At 47.6% G+C, this 22254-nt stretch overlaps 1 protein-coding gene across 1 annotated transcript; it reads left to right on the top strand.

The window, feature by feature from the left end:
• The first annotated feature begins 7528 nt into the window (after positions 1-7528).
• Positions 7529-21640, top strand: DDB2 (damage specific DNA binding protein 2). Its single transcript, XM_069740177.1, has 11 exons — positions 7529-7582; positions 10636-10783; positions 11032-11132; positions 11231-11419; positions 11500-11645; positions 12362-12461; positions 12550-12727; positions 12811-12956; positions 13126-13290; positions 13446-13491; positions 19807-21640. Exons 2-11 carry the CDS (start codon positions 10636-10638, stop codon positions 19989-19991), a joined length of 1404 nt encoding a protein of 467 aa, XP_069596278.1. The 5' UTR covers positions 7529-7582; the 3' UTR covers positions 19992-21640.
• Positions 21641-22254: the final 614 nt, after the last annotated feature.

The following is a 22254-nucleotide window of genomic DNA, read 5'->3' as shown; positions in this document are numbered from 1 at the left end:
CCGTGATCTCCAATGACATTATACACAGGAGCACAGCAGTAATAATATCCCTTAATTAGCCCCTACAGCAATAATGTCCCACATCTTGGTCCCATAAGTGTTAACAGCTTATGTCTCATTCCTGGCCTCATGTCTCACCATACAGCCGCCATATCTCGCCATTCTGCTCCCATGTCTCTCCATTCTGCCCCAATGCCTCTCCATTATGCCCCCATGTGTCTCAGTTCTGCACCCATGCCTCTCCATTCTGCCCCATATCTCTCCATTCTGCCCCATGTCTCTCCATTCTGCTCCCATGTGTTTCAATTCTGCCCTATGTCTCTTCTCTCCATTCTGCCCCATGTCTCCATTCTGCCCCCATGTCTCCTCCATTCTGCCCCATGTCATCTCCATTTTGCCCCCATGTCGTCTCCATTCTGCCCCATATGATCTCCTATCCTGCCCCCATAGTGTGGTTTTACAGAAAAAAAGTAAAAAAAATAAAATAAAAAAGTTTCTCTTTACCTGGCCGCGGTCCAGTGGCATCCTCTTCTTCATTCGTCTGAGGAAGCGCCAGTGTATAGAAGTGACGTCATACGCCGGCAACGTGCGCACCGATGTCAGCTGCCGGGCCTGTGATTGGCTGTCTGCTGTTAACTATTACTGTGCTGGAAGCCTCCCGCATGGCAATAGATTTCAATTGAATCCCGCACAGCAATAGATTTCAACTGAATGTGCGTACGAGGACGTACGTTCAGTTACTGAACCAGCAGGATCCTGCCCCTGGGGCCCGGTGAGCAGAAGATGGGGCCCCAAATGCCAGTAAGGACAGTAATGCCCTGATGGCGGCCTTGGTCCTGGGTTCTGAGAATGGAGTCTGTATGTTCTCATGTTACTTGTATGGATTTCCTCCTACACTCCAAAGACGTGCGCTGGCCGGGAACATGATTGTGAGCCAAAATAGGGGCGGTGAGCGCCGACGATGGCTGCAGCGCTGAGCTATATAAGCAACGAAATTAAATGTCCCCTCTGCAGAGCAATCTGGACTTTCTAGTTTTGCATTTCTTGACATTATGAAGGAAGAAGCCGCGCAACCACGTCACCACAAATTACTCAGATTCCAAAGGGGAAAATGTGTCTAAGGCCGTGGAGCATGTAAATAATGGGGCAAGATGATGAGTTCTTACCTTACATTGGGTATATAAATACCGCATATAGTGGACTAGTGACAGTGCGAGGAGATCCATCCATCAGACACTGAGGCTGTATGTGGACTCCATGTGCTGATGGTTTGCCGCTGTGACTCTGGGGACAAAGCGTGGCACTATGAGGGCACCCTATGGCACTGTGTGGCACTATGAGGGCACCCTATGGCACTATGACGGCACTCTATGGCACTGCTTGTCACTATGAGAGCACCCTATGGTACTGGGTGGCACTATGAGGGCACTCTATGGCACTATGTGGGCACCCTATGGCATTGTTTGGTACTATGAGGGCACTCTATGGCACTGGGTGGCACTATGAGGGCACCCTATGGCACTGGGTGGCACTATGAGGGCACTCTATGGCACTGTGTGGCACTATGAGCGCACCCTGTGGCACTGCTTGGCACTATGAGCGCACCCTATGGCACTGCTTGGCACCCGATGGCATTGCTTGGAACTATGAGGGCACCCACCCTATGGCACTGGGTGGCACTATGAGGGCACCCTATAGCAGTGGGTGGCCCTATGAGGGCACCCTATGGCACTGCTTGGCAGTAGGAGGGCACCCCATGGCACTATGAGGGTACTCTATAGCACTGCTTGGCACTATGAGAGCACCCACCCTATGGCACTGGGTGGCACTATGAGGGCACCCTATGGCACTGCTTGGCACTATGAGGGCACCCTATGGCACTGCTTTGGCACTATGAGGGCACCCTATAGCACTGCGTGGCACTATGACCGCACCCTATGGCACTGCGTGGCACTATGAGGGCACTCTATGGCACTGTGTGGCACTATGAGCGCACCCATAGCACTGCGTGGCACTATGAGGGCACCCTATGGCACTGCATGGCACTGGTTGTGGCTGCATTCTCCTGACCGGGCCCCTAGTGGTCACATCTCTCTCTTCAGGCCATTGCTGGATACTACAGACCCCGCCATTATATCCGACCGCAGAGCTCCGCTCCGTCCTCCTTTCCTCCACATCTCACAGTCAGTGAGGCATTGTGTAGGTGTGCAAGGCAGACAAATGGTAACATAGGAGGAGAGCGCACCCTGCAGGCAGCGATCACACAGTGCAGCAGAAAGACATCAATGATGTGGGCCAGGAGGGTTTATCCCCATCCTATCCATCAGCAGCAGCTCCAGGTCTCTGCGGCCCCAAACGTCCCAGAGGGCCCATCTCATTTATATAGCGGTACAGTATATATATATATATATATATATATATATATATATATATATATATATATATATATATATACAGTGCCGGCAAAAAAAATCTTTACACTTGCGCAGCAAAAAAAAAACTTTACATATAAAATCCACATCATAATTTCACTTTTTAAAAGTGTACACAATGGGGGAGATAATAAAAAACTGTCTAATATTAAAGCTGGCTTTGTTGCAAATATCAACCAATCAACGGTCAGTTTTCACTTCTCTGGTTAAGCGAAAGCTGCACTCTGATTGGTTGTTATGTGCAGCGCGGCCAGTTTTGCTATTAGGCAGTCTTTTATTATCTCCCTCAGTTTTTTATTATCTCCCACAATGGGTGGAAAGAAGCTTAAAATGGAAGAGAAATCCCGTGGCTTGACTCTGCTCGAGAAGGGAGATTCAGTGATTGCTGTAGCTAGAGATCTGGGAGTGTCAAGAGAAGCAATTTATCAGCTGAAGCGGTCGGTCGGCGGCATCATTGCCTCCTGGGATGGTACCGCAGAGGAAGTCAGGCTCTGGCGCACCTAAGAAGACTTCACCAAGGACTGATAAGCTTCTGAAGCCTGAAGTGATGTCACATCCTTCTATAAGTATCCTATGCTCCTCCAGAACATCGCAACTAGGACAATTCGTCACTGCCTGCAGAAGGACCGGGGTCTACCAAGTTGCCGTGCCGCAAAGAAGCCCCTGCTCACAGCAGCAATGAAGAAGAAAAGGCTTGTAAGAAATATCAAGATTGGACATCTGAAGAGTGGAAGAAAGTGATGTTTAGTGATGAGAGCACTTTCAGGCTGGTCAGGGGAGGCTCAAAGGTTCAAGAGACAACATCAACAATCTAAAGGAGGTGCTGAAGACACTGTGGGTAAACATGGACTCCACATACTAAGGCTGGTTTCACATTTGCGTTTAAAAACACAGAGTTTTAAACGCAAACGCATGTGGTGAAAAAACGAGTTTAAACGCTGCGTTTTTTTAGACGCATGCGTTTTTGCATGTTTTAAAACAAATGCGGCGTTTTGACACGTTTACATGCGTTTTTTCCTGCGTTTACGTTTTTGAAACGCATGATGAGAAGTGTGGGACTGCTGCCAATCATCAAAATCAACTAGAAAACCCACTATAAACAGAATTAGCTAGGGTTAGGATCCCTAGTAACCCTAGGGATCCTAACCCTAGCCCTAACCCTAGGGATCCTAACCCTAGGGATCCTAACCCTAGCCCTAACCCTAGGGATCCTAACCCTAGCCCTAACCCTAGGGATCCTAACCCTAGGGATCCTAACCCTAGCCCTAACCCTAGGGATCCTAACCCTAGCCCTAACCCTAGGGATCCTAACCCTAGGGATCCTAACCCTAGCCCTAACCCTAGGGATCCTAACCCTAGCCCTAACCCTAGGGATCCTAACCCTAACCCTAGGGATCCTAACCCTAACCCTAGGGATCCTAACCCTAGCCCTAACCCTAGGGATCCTAACCCTAACCCTAGGGATCCTAACCCTAGCCCTAGGGATCCTAACCCTAACCCTAGGGATCCTAACCCTAGGGATCCTAACCCTAGGGATCCTAACCCTAACCCTAGGGATCCTAGCCCTAATCCTAGGGATCCTAACCCTAGGGATTCTAGCCCTAACCCTAGGGATCCTAACCCTAACCCTAGGAATCCTAACCCTAGCCCTAACCCTAGGGATCCTAACCCTAACCCTAGGGATCCTAACCCTTAGGGTTAGGATCCCTTAGGGTTGGGGGGTGGCTTATCAGTGTTTATTCTTGTGTTTTTCTATTAAAACGCATGCATGTGCTTAAAAAACGCATGCGTTTACATAGACAGCAATACGTTTTTTTGCCGCAAAAAAAAGCATGCTTTTTTTGCGGCAAAAAAATGCCGCTAGAAATTACTACATGTTGCATTTCTGCAACAAAACGCATGCATAGAAACGATGCATGCGTTGTCAAAATGCGTCAAAACGCATGCAAAAAACGCATGCGTTTTTAATGTTGAGTACAGGGGAAAAAGCATGCATATTTTTGCGCTAAAACGCAGCGGCAAAAAACGCAAATGTGAAACCAGCCTTAGCCAGCCTTGCTGAATCCATGCCTAAACGACTACAGATGGTGATAAAATGTAAGGGTGACATGACAAAATACTAATTATAATAAAATATCCACATTAAAACACTTGAATCCACTTGAATATTAACATTTTGTGGTTTCATTGAACTTGTAAAGATTTTTTTTGCCGGCACTGTATATGAATCAAAAATGGAAAGCAGCACTCTGGGTTTAGCAAAAAGTATAGGTGAACTTTATTGGGTCCACTGTGTACTCACCGGCCAATGATGTCCCCAATATGCTCAATGGTGAGAAGTCCGGCGGCGCTGCAGGCAGCTCCTGTGTAATCACCAACCAATGACGTCCTCAATGTGCTCAATGGAGAGAAGTCCGGAGGCACTGCAGACAGCTCCTGTGTAATCACCGACCAATGACCTCCCCGATGTGCTCAATGGAGAGAAGTCCGGAGGCACTGCAGACAGCTCCTGTGTAATCACCGACCAATGACCTCCTCAATGTGCTCAATGGAGAGAAGTCCAGAGGCACTGCAGGCATCTCCTGTGTAATCACCGACCAATGACCTCCCCGATGTGCTCAATGGAGAGAAGTCCGGAGCCACTGCAGGCATCTCCTGTGTAATCAACAACCAATGACCTCCCCGATGTGCTCAATGGAGAGAAGTCCGGAGGCACTGCAGGCAGCTCCTGTGTAATCACCGACCAATGACGTCCCCGATGTGCTCAATGGTGAGAAGTCCGGAGGCGCTGCAGGCATCTACTGTGTAATCACCAACCAATGACCTCCCCAATGTGCTCAATGGAGAGAAGTCCGGAGGCGCTGCAGGAAGCTCTTGTGAAATCACCGACCAATGACCTCCCCGATGTGCTCAATGGAGAGAAGTCCGGAGGCACTGCAGACATCTCCTGTGTAATCAACAACCAATGACCTCCCCGATGTGCTCAATGGAGAGAAGTCCGGAGGCGCTGCAGGAAGCTCTTGTGTAATCACCAACCAGTGACGTCCCCGATGTGCTCAATGGAGAGAAGTCCGGAGGCGCTGCAGGCAGCTCCTGTGTAATCACCGACCAATGACCTCCCCGATGTGCTCAATCGTGAGAAGTCCGGAGGCGCTCCAGACAGCTCCTGTGTAATCACCAACCAATGACCTCCCCGATGTGCTCAATCGTGAGAAGTCCGGAGGCGCTCCAGACAGCTCCTGTGTAATCACCAACCAATGACCTCCCCGATGTGCTCAATGGAGACAAGTCTGGGAGATATTGTGAAAAAAACGCAATTCTGACATTGCTTTTTTTTTGTTTTATGGCGTACATTTTGTGGTGATCATGAGCTCACGATACGACTCTGCTCCTCGCGGTTACGGCCAGACCCAACATGGACAATTGTTTTCTTATTTTTAGTCGTGAAAAAATCAGAAATTTGAAGAAGAAAAAAAAGAGGCGTAAAAAGGATACCGAACGGGTGAACGCCATGTATGCGCGCACTGTCCTGTACAGCCGTCCGCCACGGGAGGCCGCGGTAACGACCACAGCCTGCACAGGAGACCGCGGAAACTACCACAGCCTGCACAGGAGGCCATGGTAACGACTACAGCCTGCACAGGAGGCCGCGGTAACGACCACAGCCTGCACAGGAGACCGCGGTAACGACCACAGCCTGCACAGGAGACCGCGGTAACGACCACAGCCTGCACAGGAGACCGCGGTAACGACCACAGCCTGCACAGGAGGCCGCGGTAACGACCACAGCCTGCACAGGAGGCCGCGGTAACGACCACAGCCTGCACAGGAGGCCGCGGTAACGACCACAGCCTGCACAGGAGGCCGCGGTAACGACCACAGCCTGCACAGGAGGCCGCGGTAACGACCACAGCCTGCACAGGAGGCCGCGGTAACGACCACAGCCTGCACAGGAGGCCGCGGTAACGACCACAGCCTGCACAGGAGGCCGCGGTAACGACCACAGCCTGCACAGGAGGCCGCGGTAACGACCACAGCCTGCACAGGAGGCCGCGGTAACGACCACAGCCTGCACAGGAGGCCGCGGTAACGACCACAGCCTGCACAGGAGGCCGCGGTAACGACCACAGCCTGCACAGGAGGCCGCGGTAACGACCACAGCCTGCACAGGAGGCCGCGGTAACGACCACAGCCTGCACAGGAGGCCGCGGTAACGACCACAGCCTGCACAGGAGACCGCGGTAACGACCACAGCCTGCACAGGAGACCGCGGTAACGACCACAGCCTGCACAGGAGACCGCGGTAACGACCACAGCCTGCACAGGAGACCGCGGTAACGACCACAGCCTGCACAGGAGACCGCGGTAACGACCACAGCCTGCACAGGAGACCGCGGTAACGACCACAGCCTGCACAGGAGACCGCGGTAACGACCACAGCCTGCACAGGAGACCGCGGTAACGACCACAGCCTGCACAGGAGACCGCGGTAACGACCACAGCCTGCACAGGAGACCGCGGTAACGACCACAGCCTGCACAGGAGACCGCGGTAACGACCACAGCCTGCACAGGAGACCGCGGTAACGACCACAGCCTGCACAGGAGGCCGCGATAACGACCACAGCCTGCACAGGAGACCGCGGTAACGACCACAGCCTGCACAGGAGCGGCCTCGTGTCACACCGTGGACTGGGCACTATGTGCACTCACAAAAAGCGCCAAAAGACACGACAAATTCATCCAGAACTATGGGCCTCAGTCATTACACTGCAGAACATAACTTCACCACATGGGAACCGCAGAACTTTTAGATCATTTATGTAGAGAATGTCGGCCATGAACAAGGCAGCCATAATCTTTACTGAACGTGTGCACATAGCCTTATTATTCTAGAACATGACTATGATCGGCCGATGAGATCGCTGAGGCAGAGGACATCGCCTGAGGGAAGGAGGCCACTCCCGCCTTTTTTTTTTCTCAGAGGGCGGGAGCTCTGATAATAACTATGGAGACACCACCAGCCAATCAGAAAGCGTCATGCAAATATTAGAGGGCGGCGCTGTGGAGGGAGCTGTGCCTCCTGCTGCGCCTGCGCACTACTGACACGACATCTTGGTTCCCCAGCGGACGGACGTTACCGAGGCACAGGTAACGTGAGGAGGGACCGGGCGGACGTACGTACGGGGTCACGTAACCGGCGCACGTCCTTCTCCGAGCATGCTGGCTGCACAACGTGCACAGAGCCGACAGCGGGGGTTATATAACACTGAAACGCGCAAACCCCTTTAAGAGTCACGTGGTGCAGACAGCTCTTATTTGTTGTTATTCTCCCTCCCCCCTATAGCGCAGGTGACCCCCGAGTCAAAGGTCGCTGCCAGCATTAACCCCTTCCATCCATCATTATCCCCCCTCCCCCGCTCTGTGATTTCTGTATTTTCCCCTTATTTTTTGCAGTCGTCATTTTTGATGTCGCCGTTCATTTTACCAAACGATCTTCCCCAAAAAAATTCCAAATGCTTTAAATGGTGAAAATTAGCATTGTTTTTTTTTTTTTTCCTGTTTCATTGCTATGGCGATTACCATGTGGTAGAAATCGCTGCGTTATTCTCCCGGGCGGCGCGATGACGGCGACACCAAATGTCTCCATTATTTATATATATATATATATATATATATATATACACGCACGCATCGGGTATTCTAGAATATGCATGCCCAGGTAGTATACAGCACAGAGCCACGTAGTATATTGCCCAGCCACGTAATATATAGCACAGCCCACGGAGTATATAACACTGCCTATGTAGTATACAGCAAAGAGGCACGCGGTATCTAACACAGCCCACGGAGTATATAGCACAGCCCACGCAGTACATAACACAGCCCACATAGTATATAACACTGCCTATGTAGTATACAGCACAGCCCACGTAGTACATAACACAGCCCACATAGTATATAACACTGCCTATGTAGTATACAGCACAGCCCACGTAGTACATAACACAGCCCACATAGTATATAACACTGCCTATGTAGTATACAGCACAGCCCACGCAGTACATAACACAGCCCACATAGTATATAACACTGCCTATGTAGTATACAGCACAGCCCACGTAGTACATAACACAGCCCACATAGTATATAACACTGCCTATGTAGTATACAGCAAAGAGGCACGCGGTATCTAACACAGCCCATGGAGTATATAGCACAGCCCACGCAGTACATAAAACAGCCCACATAGTATATAACACTGCCTATGTAGTATACAGCACAGAGCCACGCAGTACATAACACAGCCCACATAGTATATAACACTGCCTATGTAGTATACAGCACAGAGCCACGCAGTACATAACACAGCCCACGTAGTATATAACACTGCCTATGTAGTATACAGCACAGAGCCACGCGGTATCTAACACAGCCCACGAAGTATACAGCAGTGTGGGCACCATATCCCTGTTAAAAAAAAAAATAATTAAAATAAAAAATAGTTATATACTCACCTCCTGGGATCCAGCGGAGCTCCGGCGATAGGCGCGCGGCTGCCGCCATCTTCCGTTCCCAGGATGCATTGCGAAATTACCCAGATGACTTAGCGGTCTCGCGAGACCACTAAGTCTTCTGGGTAATTTCACAATGCATCGCTGGGAACGGAAGATGGCGGCAGCCGCGAGCGGCTCGGCGGACTACGGAGGGTGAGTATTGCAGGTTTTTGTTTTTTTTAATTATTTTTAACATTAGATCGTTTTACTATTGAAGCCGCATAGAGGGCATCAATAGTAAAAAGTTGGGGACACACAGGGTTAATAGCGGCGGTAACGGAGTGCGTTACCCGCGGCATAACGTGGTCCGTTACCGCCGGCATTAACCCTGTGTGAGCGGTGACTGGAGGGGAGTATGCGGGCGCCGGGCAGTGACTGCGGGGAGGAAGGAGCGGCCATTTTCTTCCGGACTGTGCCCGTCGCTGATTGGTCGCGGCAAATCAGCGACTTGGATTTCCAGGACAGGCAGAGGCCGCGACCAATGAATATCCGTGACAAACAGAAAGAGACGGAAGTGACCCTTAGACAATTATATAGTAGATATATTTTATTAGTTTTATTAAAAAAATGGAAATTTGTAAAAAAAAAAAAAAGTAATAATAATAATCTGCAAAAAAATTTTTTTTCCATTAATATTGTTTTGGGTTTTTTGTCGGGGTGGGCTGAGGTTTTTATTGATCTCATTGTGGGCTGCAGGTGACGTTTTTATCACTTTTTGTCATGTTTTTGGGCTTTCATTTAATTTTTAATAGATTTGACTTTTTTCTGAATTTTTTTTTTGTTCCATTATTGAGAAAAGAAGATTTTAAACTTTTTTTTTTTTTTTTCTTCCTACATCCCTTTTACGGGGATTGAACTTGCGAGTGTCGGTTCGTCCTGTGCACTGAGGTATATGAAGAATGACGCTCTCCGTTGGAGTACAAAGATGGCGGCGATGAGGGGCATGATGGGGAAGGGGGGGGGGGGGGTGAGCAGTTCGCTCCAGACCGGTCACATGACTCCTGACCCGGATCAGTCTGTGTAACGCAGCCGGCACTTACCTGGCACGCAGCTCCTGAGCTCGCCCCTTGCACTTGCTCTTGACCTCCCATGCAGGACGGGGTTAATATAGCGCCCGTGGGGTCCAGATTGGGGCGTTGGGCGGCCTTAATGTTGCTGTGAGGGGTAATTTTTCGGGGCCCCGGCAGGTTTTACTCCTGCATAGGAGGTGCAGTGAGAAAATGCAGCCACGCAGGTGCAAGGCATTGTGGAACATGTAGTTCCTGGTCACGAAAAATCGTCCATAAACTGGAACTATAAAAAGTATTGCATCGTTGCCTGGGATGAAAGATACATTCATTTTTTGTTCATTTTTCTGCTGCCAGAAAACCCTTTTTACTCCCCCCCCCCCCTTTTTTTTTTACTATTACTATTTTTTATAAATTGGAGAGACTTTGCATAAACTCTTGGCTTTAAATTGCCCACTTTTCGTGTATGCAGCCCCAATGCAGAGCTATGTGCCTCCATGGCTGCAGACACGCCCAGTGTATAGTCTGATAATCCTGCAGCGTCGCCGCTTCCGGGGACTGACCATTTAACGGCGGTCTGGTCTGGGGGGCTACAGGCAATCGTCAGGCGTTACATGCGCTTTCTTTCTCCCCCTTCTAGATGCGTTCCAAACGGTCAGTTCAAGCCAAGACGACAGAAGAGCCAGTGGCGAAAAAAAACCGAGAGCCCGATCCTGGGGCCGATAAAGGGCCCAAGAAATCCGGTCGAAAGAAAAATGTTTCGCAAGATGCACCGGAGTGCAGCAAAGGTAATAATATGGATTAATAGGGAGAGGGGATTTGCTGGGACCCCCGCGATCCTCTGCTGCTTTCATTGTCTATGGGGCTGCAGAGTGCACCAGTCTCATAGACAATGAATAGAGGAGGTTGCACACATACGCTCCATTCAGAATTAGGGCTGCAGAGCTCGGACCCCTTATCTCTTACCTTATGGATGAGGATAATTTGCTTTTCTTGTAATGTTTTGGCATTTAGCTTTTTCTTTTTTTGTTGTCAGAATTACAAAAGGCGAGAAAATTCCGTAAAGCGGAGGACGTGCAGACCAGCATTGTGCATTACCTATACAGGAGCGCACTCGGCGGGAACGTCAGAGCCAAGGTAGGGGCCTGTGTGATGTGCACGCCGACCACCCATGTATGCCCTGCATCCCACCCATGTATGCCCTGCATCCCACCGCCATGTGTGTCCCTCCCCAGTACCTGCAGACCCCGTTCCTGCAGTCCCTGGCCTCCTACATCGTCTATAGGACTGACAGTCCCTTCGACAGAAGAGTCACCACTCTGGAATGGCATCCGACTCAGCCCAACACGGTGGCCGTTGGCTCGAAAGGAGGAGACATCATTTTGTGGGACTACGAGGAGTTAAATAACACCATGATCCCCGGAGTAAGTACGGTGGGGCAGAGCGATGCTGTGCAGGTGCCATCTTTGCTGTTTTTCTTCATTGCCTTTCTCCTGTCCTGCAGATTGGAGCCGGAGGCTGCATCACCGGGATGAAATTTGACCCCTTTAATCCGAATCAGCTTTATACGTCATCCGTCTCGGGCAGCACCGTCCTGCAGGACTTAACCGGGCGCATCGTGCAGACATTTACCAAAACCGAAGACTGGGCGTAAGCGCGGATTTATTAATGGAGGAGTGCGGGGGTCCCTGCTCACATTTTTTAGTGGAATCGTTCATGTGACCCCTCCCCCAACCCCCCCCCCCCCCCCCCATTCTCTGCAGACGTGGACACGGACCCCTGTTGTAGTGATCGGTGGTGGGGGTCCCGATATTGTGATCCCTAGCGGTTATCGCTGTGGATTCCCACTTGCTATAGTGGAGCATGTATGACAAGTCTGGTGTCTGTGATCCCATCCTTTAGGCTATGTGCACACGTATAACGGTCCACGGCGGATTTTTCTGCAACGTATTTGATTAATCTGCAGGGCAAAAACGCTGCGTTTTTGCTGCAGATTTATCGCGTATTTACCGCGGTTTTTCTGCGGATTTCACTGCGGTTTTACAACTGAGGATTTCTATTGGAGCAGCTGTAAAACCGCTGCGGAATCCGCAGAAAGAAGTGACATGCTGCAGAATGTAAACCGCTGCATTTCCGCACGTTTTTTCCACAGCCTGTGCACAGCGGTTTTTGTTTCCCATAGGTTTACATTGTAATGTAAACTCATGGGAAACTGCTGCGGATCCGCAGCGTTTTCCGCATCGTGTGCACATAGCCTTATAGCGGTAGCACAACCGGTGGCTCTCCAGGAGCTCTTGTAAGACTACAACTCCCAGCATGCCCTGACAGCAAGGTCCAACAATAAGCTAATTTTTCCTTATTCCTAGCATGTGGTACTGCAGCCTAGACGTGTCCGCCTGCCAGCGGTGCGTGGTCACTGGAGATAACGTGGGCAACGTGGTGCTGCTGAACACCGGCGGAAAAGAGGTAAGCACAGAGCGGATTCTGAGGGTCCCATACTGACGATTATGGGGTCCATGATTATTTTATTTATTTATTTATTTTTTTCTTTAAGTTCTTTAAGCAGAGGCTGCACAAAAAGAAGGTAACACACGTGGAGTTTCACCCTCGATGTGAATTTCTTCTGGCCACCGCCTCCGTGGATCAAACCGTGAAGTTGTGGGACCTGAGGAAGCTCAGGGATAAGTCCAGCTTCCTGTACACAATGCCGCACGCCCGCGGCGTAAACTCCGGTAACGACGCAGCGCTCCGCTGTCCTTTCTTCCGAGCTGCTTGTCGCGGACCGCATCTCATCCTTATCTTTCCTGTGCCGCAGCGTACTTCAGTCCCTGGGACGGCGCCAAACTTCTCACCACCGACCAGCACAGCGAGATCCGCGTGTACTCTGCCATTGATTGGTCACAGCCGCAGCGCATTATCCCTCACCCGCACCGCCAGTTCCAGCACCTCACTGCCATAAAGGTCTGTTTTGGCTTTCGTGTCTCCAGCCGACCCCCTGCAGTGACCATCCTTGCCACCCAGTAATATAATTTTGACTTCTACTGCAAACTTTCTCATGCACAAAACTTTTTGGTCGGACCCGTAACTTTGCCGTCTTTGGCCTCTAATCTATAATTCATTTATTGTGCAGGCGGCCTGGCATCCCCGCTACGACCTAATCGTTGCCGGTCGATACCCGGACCCTCAATTTCCAGGATACACAGCAGATGAGCTGCGCACGGTAGACGTGTTTGATGGGCAGAGTGGTAACATAGTGTGCCAGCTGTGCGACCCCTATGCATCTGGTATTATCTCGGTAGGTTACTGAACCATCCATGGATCCATAGGGCTCATGGTTTGTGCTCTTTGGTTTTTATTGATCCTCTAGAGGAATTTTGCTGTATAGATCTGAAAAAGAAGCAACGTAATTCACTTTATTATTATTGACCCCCAACTTTTCTCTGTGTCTAGCTAAACAAGTTCAACCCTATGGGAGACCTTTTGGCTTCAGGAATGGGTAAGAGCCGTCACCTGGATTTTTAATACTTTTTTTTTCTTTTTGATCCTAATGTAGCATTACCTTTAGTGAGTTTCTAGGTTTAGATCACAAAACCATAGAACCTGCTTATGCCCTTTACACCCCAGGTAACGTTCATACACTGTGTTCCAAATTATGCAAATTACATTTTTCTCGAATTTTCCTAAATAGTCGGTGCAAATGACAGTCTAATAAAAGTCATCACCCGTTAGATTAGACATCGAATTTTATTGAAGAAACCTCCCAATGATAACAGTATAATCTCAAAAAAAAAAAGAAAACTCACACTGCACTGTTCCAAATTATTAGGCACAGTAGAATTTCTATACATTTGATCTGTTTTAAAGAACTGAAAAGTCTCATTTGTGGAATTTGCAGCATTAGGAGGTCACATTCACTGAACACAACAGCTATTTAACTCCAAAACCTCCTAACAGGCCAAGTTACATGTAACATAGGAACCTTCTGTGATGTCACCTTCACAATTCTTGCATCCATCGAACTTGTGAGTTTTCGGAGAGTTTCTGCTTGTATTTCTTCCCTCCCAGAGCTGCTGTTTTGATGTGATCTGCCTCCCACCCTCATAGATCTTGTGCTTGATGATACTCCAAAGGTTCTCTATAGGGTTGAGGTCAGGTGAAGATGGCGGCCGCACCATGAGTTTATCTCCTTTTATGCCCATAGCAGCCAATGACTCGGAGGTTTCTTTGCAGCATCAGATTGGGCATTGTCAGCATGAAGATGATTTTGCTCCTGGTTTCTGCTTTTTAGACCATGGAAGAAAGTTGTCAATCAGAAACTCTATATACTTTGCAGAGGTCATTTTCACACCTTCAGGAACCTTAAAGCGTCCTACCAGCTGTTTTCCCGTGATTCTGGCCCAAAATGTGATTCCTCCACCTCGCTGACGTCGCAGCCTTGTTGGGACATTGTGGCAATCCACCAACCATCCACTACTCCATCAATCTGGACCATCCAGGGTTGCTTGACACTCATCAGTAAACAAGACTGTTTGAAAATTAGTGTTCATGTATGTCTGGGCCCACTGCAACTGTTTCTGCTCATGAACACTGTTTAGGGTGGCCGAATAGTAGTTTTATGCACGACAGCAAAGCTTTGAAGGATCCTACACCTTGAGGTTCGAGGGACTCCAGAGGCACCAGCAGCTTCAAATAACCGTTTGCTGCTTTGTAATGGTATTTTGGCAGCTGCTCTCTTAATCCCATGAATTTGTCTGGCAGAAACCTTCCTCATTATGCCTTTATCAGCACGAACACGTCTGTGCTCAGATTCGGCCACAAATCTCTTAACAGTACAATGATAATGCTTAATTTTTAGGTAAATATCTAATGTTTTCATCCCTTGACCAAGGCATTAATGCTTTTAGGGAGCAGAGAGATCCTTTTTCTTTCCCATGTTACTTAAAAACTGTGGCCTGCTTAACCCCTTAAGCCCCGAGGGTGGTTTGCACGTTAATGACCGGGCCAGTTTTTACAATTCTGACCACTGTCCCTTTATGAGGTTATAACTCTGGAACGCTTCAACGGATCCCGGTGATTCTGACATTGTTTTCTCGTGACATATTGTACTTCATGTTAGTGGTAAAATTTATTCGATATAACTTGCGTTTATTTGTGGAAAAAAAAAACGGAAATTTGGCGAAAATTTTGAAAATTTCGCAATTTTCCAACTTTGAATTTTTATGCCCTTAAATCACAGAGATATGTCACGCAAAATACTTAATAAGTAACATTTCCTACATGTCTACTTTACATCAGCACAATTTTGGAACCAAAATTTTTTTTTGTTAGGGAGTTATAAGGGTTAAAAGTTGACCAGCAATTTCTCATTTTTACAACACCATTTTTTTTTTTTTTAGGGACCACATCTCATTTGATGTCATTTTGAGGGGTCTATATGATAGAAAATACCCAAGTGTGACACCATTCTAAAAACTGCACCCCTCAAGGTTCTCAAAACCACATTCAAGAAGTTTATTAACCCTTCAGGTGTTTCACAGGAATTTTTGGAATGTTTAAATAAAAATGAACATTTAACTTTTTTTCACAAAAAATTTACTTCAGCTCCAGCTTGTTTTATTTTACCAAGGGTAACAGGAGAAAATGGACCCCAAAAGTTATTGTACAATCTGTCCTGAGTACGCTGATACCCCATATGTGGGGGTAAACCACTGTTTGGGCGAATGGCAGAGCTCGGAAGGAAAGGCGCGCCATTTGACTTTTAAATGCAAAATTGACTGGAATTGAGATGGGACGCCATGTTGCGTTTGGAGAGCCCCTGATGTGCCTAAACATTGAAACCCCTCACAAGTGACACCATTTTGGAAAGTAGACCCCTTAAGGAACTTATCTAGATGTGTGGTGAGCACTTTGACCCAACAAGTGCTTCACAGAAGTTTATAATGCAGAGCCGTAAAAATAAAAAATCCATATTTTTTCACAAAAATGATCTTTTCGCCCCCAATTTTTTATTTTCCCAAGGGTAAGAGAACAAATTAGACCACAAAAGTTGTTATGCAATTTGTCCTGAGTGCGACGATACCCCATATGTGGGGGAAAACCACTGTTTGGGCGCATGGCAGAGCTCGGAAGGAAAGGAGCGCCATTTGACTTTTTAATGCAAAATTGACTGGAATTAAGATGGGACGCCATGTTGGTTTGGAGAGCCCCCTGATGTGCCTAAACATTAAAACCCCCCCACAAGTGACACCATTTTGGAAACTAGACCCCTAGAACTTATCTAGATGTGTTTTGAGAGCTTTGAACCCCCAAGTGTTTCACTACAGTTTATAGCGCAGAGCCGTGAAAATTAAAAAAAATTTTTTTCGAAAAAATTATTTTTAGCCCCCAGTTTTGTATTTTCACAAGGGTAACATGATAAATTGGACCCCAAAAGTTGTTGTCCAATTTGTCCTGAGTACGCTGATATCCCATATATGGGGGGGAACCACTGTTTGGGCGCATGGCAGAGCTCAGAAGGGGAGGAGCGCCATTTGGAATGCAGACTTAGATGGATTGGTCTGCAGGCGTCACGTTGCATTTGCAGAGCCCCTGATGTACCTAAACAGTAGAAACCCCCACAAGTGACCCCATATTGGAAACTAGACCTCCCAAGGAACTTATCTAGCTGTGCTGTGAGAACTTTGAACCCCCAAGTGTTTCACTACAGTTTACAACGCAGTGTAAAAATCCTTTTTTTTTTCCCACAAAAATGAGTTTTAGCCCCCCAAAGTTGTTGTCCAATTTGTCTCGAGTACGCTGATACCCCATATGTTGGGGTAAACCCCTGTTTGGGCGCACGGGAGAGCTCGGAAGGGAAGGAGCACTGTTTTACTTTTTCAATGCAGAATTGGCTGGAATTGAGATCGGACGCCATGTCGTGTTTGGAGAGCCCCTGATGTGTCTAAACAGTGGAAACCCCCCAATTATAACTGAAACCCTAATCTAAACGCCCCCCTAACCCTAATCCCAACTGTAACCCTAACCACACACCTAACCCTGACACACCCCTAATTCTAATCCCAACCCTAATCCCAACCGTAAATGTAATCCAAACCCTAACCCTAGCCCTAACCCTAACCCTAATGGGAAAATGGAAATAAATAAAAAAAAATTTAATTTTATTATTTCTCCCTAAGGCTAGGTTCACATTGCGTTAGGGCAATCCGTCTAGCGCTAGCGGATTGCGCTAACGCAATGTCTTTTTAGGTGTCGTGTTTAGTGGTCGCGTTAATGTCCCCGCTCTGGCAGATCGGGGATCGGACCTCGGGCGCGCCACAAAAGAACGGCACCTTGCTAGCGCGAGCCGAAAATGGCATGCTCTAGCGATGCGCTACACCCGAAAATCACATTGCTGTCAATGGGTGCGCTAACGGACCCGTTGCACGGCGTTAATTGCGACATTTTCGCCGTGCAACGCTGTCCATTAGCGTTAACCCATTAACGCAATGTGAACCTAGCCTAACTAAGGGGGTGATGAAGGGGGATTTGATTTACTTTTATAGCGTTTTTTTATATCGGATTTTGCTGATTGGCAGCTGTCACACACTAAAAGACGCTTTTTATAGCAAAAAAGTTTTTGCGTCTCCACATTTTGAGACCTATAATTTTTCCATATTTTGGTCCACAGAGTCATGTGAGGTCTTGTTTTTTGCGGGACGAGTTGACGTTTTTATTGGTAACATTTTTGGACACGTGACAGTTTTTGATCGCCTTTTATTCCGATTTTTGTGAGGCAAAATTACCAAAAACCAGCTATTCATGAATTTCTTTTGGGGGAGGCGTTTATACCGTTCTACGTTTAGTAAAATTGATAAATCAGTTTTATTCTTCGGGTCAGTACGATTACAGCGACACCTCATTTATATCATTTTTTTTTATGTTTTGGCGCTTTTATACGATAAAAGCTATTTTATAGAAAAAATAATTATTTTGGCATCGCTTTATTCTGAGGACTATAACTTTTTTATTTTTTTGCTGATGATGCTATATGGCGGCTCGTTTTTTGCGGGACAAGATGACGTTTTCAGCGGTACCATGGTTATTTATATCCGTCTTTTTGATCGCGTGTTATTCCACTTTTTGTTCAGCGGTATGATAATAAAGCGTTGTTTTTTTGGCTCGTTTTTTTTTTTTTTTTTCTCTCGCTTATGGTGTTCACTGAAGGGGTTAACTAGTGGAACAGTTTTATAGGTTGGGTCGTTACGGACGCGGCGATACTAAATATGTGTACTTTTATTGTTTGTTGTTTTGGTTTTTTTTAGATAAAGAAATGTATTTATGGGAATAATATATTTTTTTTTCCTTCTTTATTTAGGAATTTTTTTTTTTTTAACACATGTGGAAATTTTTTTTTTTTTTTTACTCTTTTACTTTGTCCCAGGGGGGGACATCACAGATCACTGATCTGACAGTGTGCACAGCACTCTGTCAGATCGGTGATCTGACAAACTGCCATGCAGGATTACAGAGCTGCAGCCTGCTCCTGACCCGGAAGTACTCCCTGCAGGACCCGGATGCAGCCCCGTGGCCATTTTGGATCCGGGGACTGCAGGGAGGAGACGCTCGGTACACGGTGAGTACATCACCGTGTACCGATCGTCTCAGGGAAGCCCGCAGGGAGCCCCCTCCCTGCGCGATGCTTCCCTGTACCGCCGGCACATTGCGATCATGTTTGATTGCGGTGTGCCAGGGGTTAATGTGCCGGGAGCGGTCCGTGACCGCTCCTGGCACATAGTGCCGGATGTCAGCTGCGATAGGCAGCTGACACTCGGCCGCCCTCCCCCCGTGAGCGCGGCCGATCGCTATGACGTACTATCCCGTCGGTGGGAATTAAGGCCCACCCCACCTTGACGGGATAGTACGTCATATGGGATTAAGGGGTTAATAATGTGGAACATCATTTTTAAGTAGTTTTCCTTTATTTTGAATCACCAGGAAAACAAATTATCACGTGTTTCAGATTGATTTCAGTGATTCATTGAGCCCTGAGTCACGAGACACAATAACATCCATGAGTTTATTCGAAAAACAAAACAATTAAATATTTATGACACTTAAATCCAATTTGCATAATTTGGAGCACAATGTAGAGTGGATGTTACTTGGGGTGTGATGGGAGTTGTGTGTTATCAGTCTACAATTACCGTTGCAGTGATTGGATGGAGTCCTGATATTTCAGACCTTAATTTACCCTTTAAATCTCCTCAAATAACGCTGTTAAGTTGCAGATATAGGGTTAATGTATATGTTAATAGAGTTAGAAAGTTGCTCGGCCGACTTGCTGAAAGTGCGGCTACCTGGAGAAAATGACTTTTATTTCTACCAGGAGCAGCTGGCTTTGTCGTACGGTCGTGCTGGCGTGGCGTCAGTCGCGGGTTGCAGCAATGGTCACGGCAGTGACTGACAGCCAGACTTGCAGGGCATCAAATGTCATACCTTGGTCTTCACCGTTTCCTGAGGCCGGGTTCACACATTTGACATTTACAGTCCATGTACGGGACGCAATGTCTCATCAGCTGTGGAGTCTCCTGTCCAGAATTCAGCAGCTTTTAGGGCAAATATGGAGCTGTGTTTTCAGGTCAGGAGATCCGGGGCCGCTCCACACTTCGTGATCCGTTCTCGGAGCGTGAACGTCAGACGTGTGAGTTCGGCCTTATGCTTCCAGACTGTAGAGCCATATTGCTACTGTCGTTTATTCAGTGGATATTGGGACGGTGCTCGGCTCATGAAGTAAGCGTTTTTTTTTTTGTTTTTTTTTCCCTATTCGTTTCAGGTTTTTACGTTCTGATCTGGAGCCGAGAAATCCTCCTGATGATGAAGGAAGAGGAGATGGTGAAAGCCTTGAGAGAAAAAGGGATCCCAGTGGGCAGGAATAAAGAACCCGAAACGCGTCCTCCTAAAAAAGACAAGACGTCACAGCTGACGAAGGTCCTGGTGAAAGAAACCACGAGCCAATGAGGCAAAAGGAAAGAGAAGTAAAAGTGAGAAGGTCCGACCATAACCTCTGCTGTAACCAAACTCCGCGCGTGCCTTATGGTGTAAGAAGCCGGGGACGTTTGGTTACATCAGCTCTCGTTTCTCTAACTTTTTGCCAAAGGCATGACGTGTCTATCAGACTTTGCTGCCGCCTCCGTGCAGGGATCTTCTGACTCTGACCTGGGATTTTTGGCATTGATGGGATTAAGGCAAAGAATCCCGTGTTTTATATGATTGAAAAAGCCAGCATGGCAGTGCCCTAGCCAGCGACGGGCGGCAGCTACCAGGAGTGAAGAAATCACACGGAGTCATACAAAGAGCAGAGGATTATATGCAGCGATTGGTAATGCAAGTGTGCGGTGCTGCTGACGAATGGGTCAGATGTGCGGAGGCGGCTGCCAGCTACAGGCCGGTGTGACCGCGACTCGTGCAGCGCTCCATGCACAGTCATGTGGGGTCTGCAGCCCCCCGCCCGCTAGCCATCACAAGAAATGGATGGACGGAACGTGGGTGGTTGTGACCTTGGAAAGCGACGCCAGTCCTGCAGAACATTCTACGTTCACGTTCAGACTGTTACCGCTTAAAGCTCTGTGCACAGGTTTGTTTGTTTTTTTAGACAATTTAAAAAAAAAAAAAGTTTTTCTAGTGGAAACCTCTTCTTTTTTTGTTTCTTACTGATATCTGATTGGACAGCGCCCAGTTTGGAGCGGTTTCCAGCAAGAGACGCTTTATACCCATAACCTGCACGTTTCTCCCATCACGTGTTTTTAAAAACCTGAAGCTGGAAAAAAAAAACGCCCGTAAGATTGAAGATAAGATCTCGAAAGTGATTTTACCATACAAATTAATCAGAAAAGTCTCAGCTTTATTTGCCTTTTTTTTTTTTTTTTAAGGCATTTTTCTGATCAATCATGCCCCAAAAAAACCTCAACGTCTGTGTGCACAGAGCCTAGTAATCCTTGGGAGCTAAAACAATTTGAACAGAGGCCTCCCTTCTCCATCAGTTAAAAATACAACTTTTTTTTTTTTTCTTGGCAACTGATGGTCTGCAAATAATGGCAACGGGCATTTAAAAAGGCTCGGAGACTATAATAAGTGCGGTCCACAAAATATCGGAGGAAACGAGCACGAGAATGTCAGCAGTGCGAATGGGGCTAGAACCGACTGCATTTCACTGGCACCAATTTCCAGAACTAATCCTGGTTCTTCCGACCCAAACTATGAGCCTTGTCTGTGACCGTGAGTTCAGGGTGGAAGACCCGAGGCTGCTCTGGAAAATGGTGTCCGTGCAAAACCTGTGAAATGTATGTGTGTAGCGCCGGGTTCTGGGGCCTGTATATTCGGTCTGTGCGCTCATCTAGTGCGGCTGCACAGAGGCTTTTTTTTTTATAATAGACTGATGGTCTGTGTGACCGAAAACATGGCAGCGAACGCTTGTCCGTTCTGTCTTATGGTCCAGGCTCGTGCACGTAAGTGCTGGCACCGATGGAGCCGGTCACAGCCGTACTGGGCGGCTGCGGCCTTTCAGCGATCAGGACGGATTTTGTGGTCTCTGCAATAATGGAGAATGAAGATGTGTACTAGAAGAAAATAAAGTATATTAAGGCTTCCCTCCATCTTTTTAGAATTAAGCATCGCATTCTTTTATTCTTGCTCACTTTTTTTTTTTTCTGTAGAAGAGTATGGATCCTCCTACGGAAAGTCTCGTCTCCTTTCCACTTTAGGAATAAAGTGCGAGGTGGCATAATATGGGAATAATATGGCGTCTTATTATGTCATTTCCGTCGCCCCTGTAGCTTCTGTCCCTTTGTTGCGGCGCGCCGTTATGATGCAATCTGCGGACAGATTGACCCGTCTTGCGCTCGGCCGGATTTTTCCATTGTTCTTCCTTTACGATAGACACGATTTGCTCCAGGCCGGTTCACGTTCGCTTACATCCACCATCGATTCTGGTTTTACTTTGCATTTTTTCCCATCATATCTTCAAAACATTATATAGCAAAGTCAATGGTGGCAGCGCCCAGCAGAACATCACGCCCTCGCACGTCTGTGTTCATGGAAACATAAAAATATTATGGGAAGGGGACAAAATGGGCTTAAAAATAAAAAATTAGCTGCGGTGAAAAACGGGTTTGTTTTTCCTTTAAGGCTTTGCACATTTAAAGGGGTTTCCAGCTTCGGGGAAACGTTGCTGCTTTTAGAGATGGCGTTACCCCTGACCATAGGCTGGTGTGGGACCTGGGCT

Source organism: Ranitomeya imitator, chromosome 9 (assembly GCF_032444005.1).
Source record: "Ranitomeya imitator isolate aRanImi1 chromosome 9, aRanImi1.pri, whole genome shotgun sequence".
Lineage (NCBI taxonomy): Eukaryota > Metazoa > Chordata > Amphibia > Anura > Dendrobatidae > Ranitomeya > Ranitomeya imitator.
This window is presented reverse-complemented; position numbering and strand designations above follow the sequence as displayed.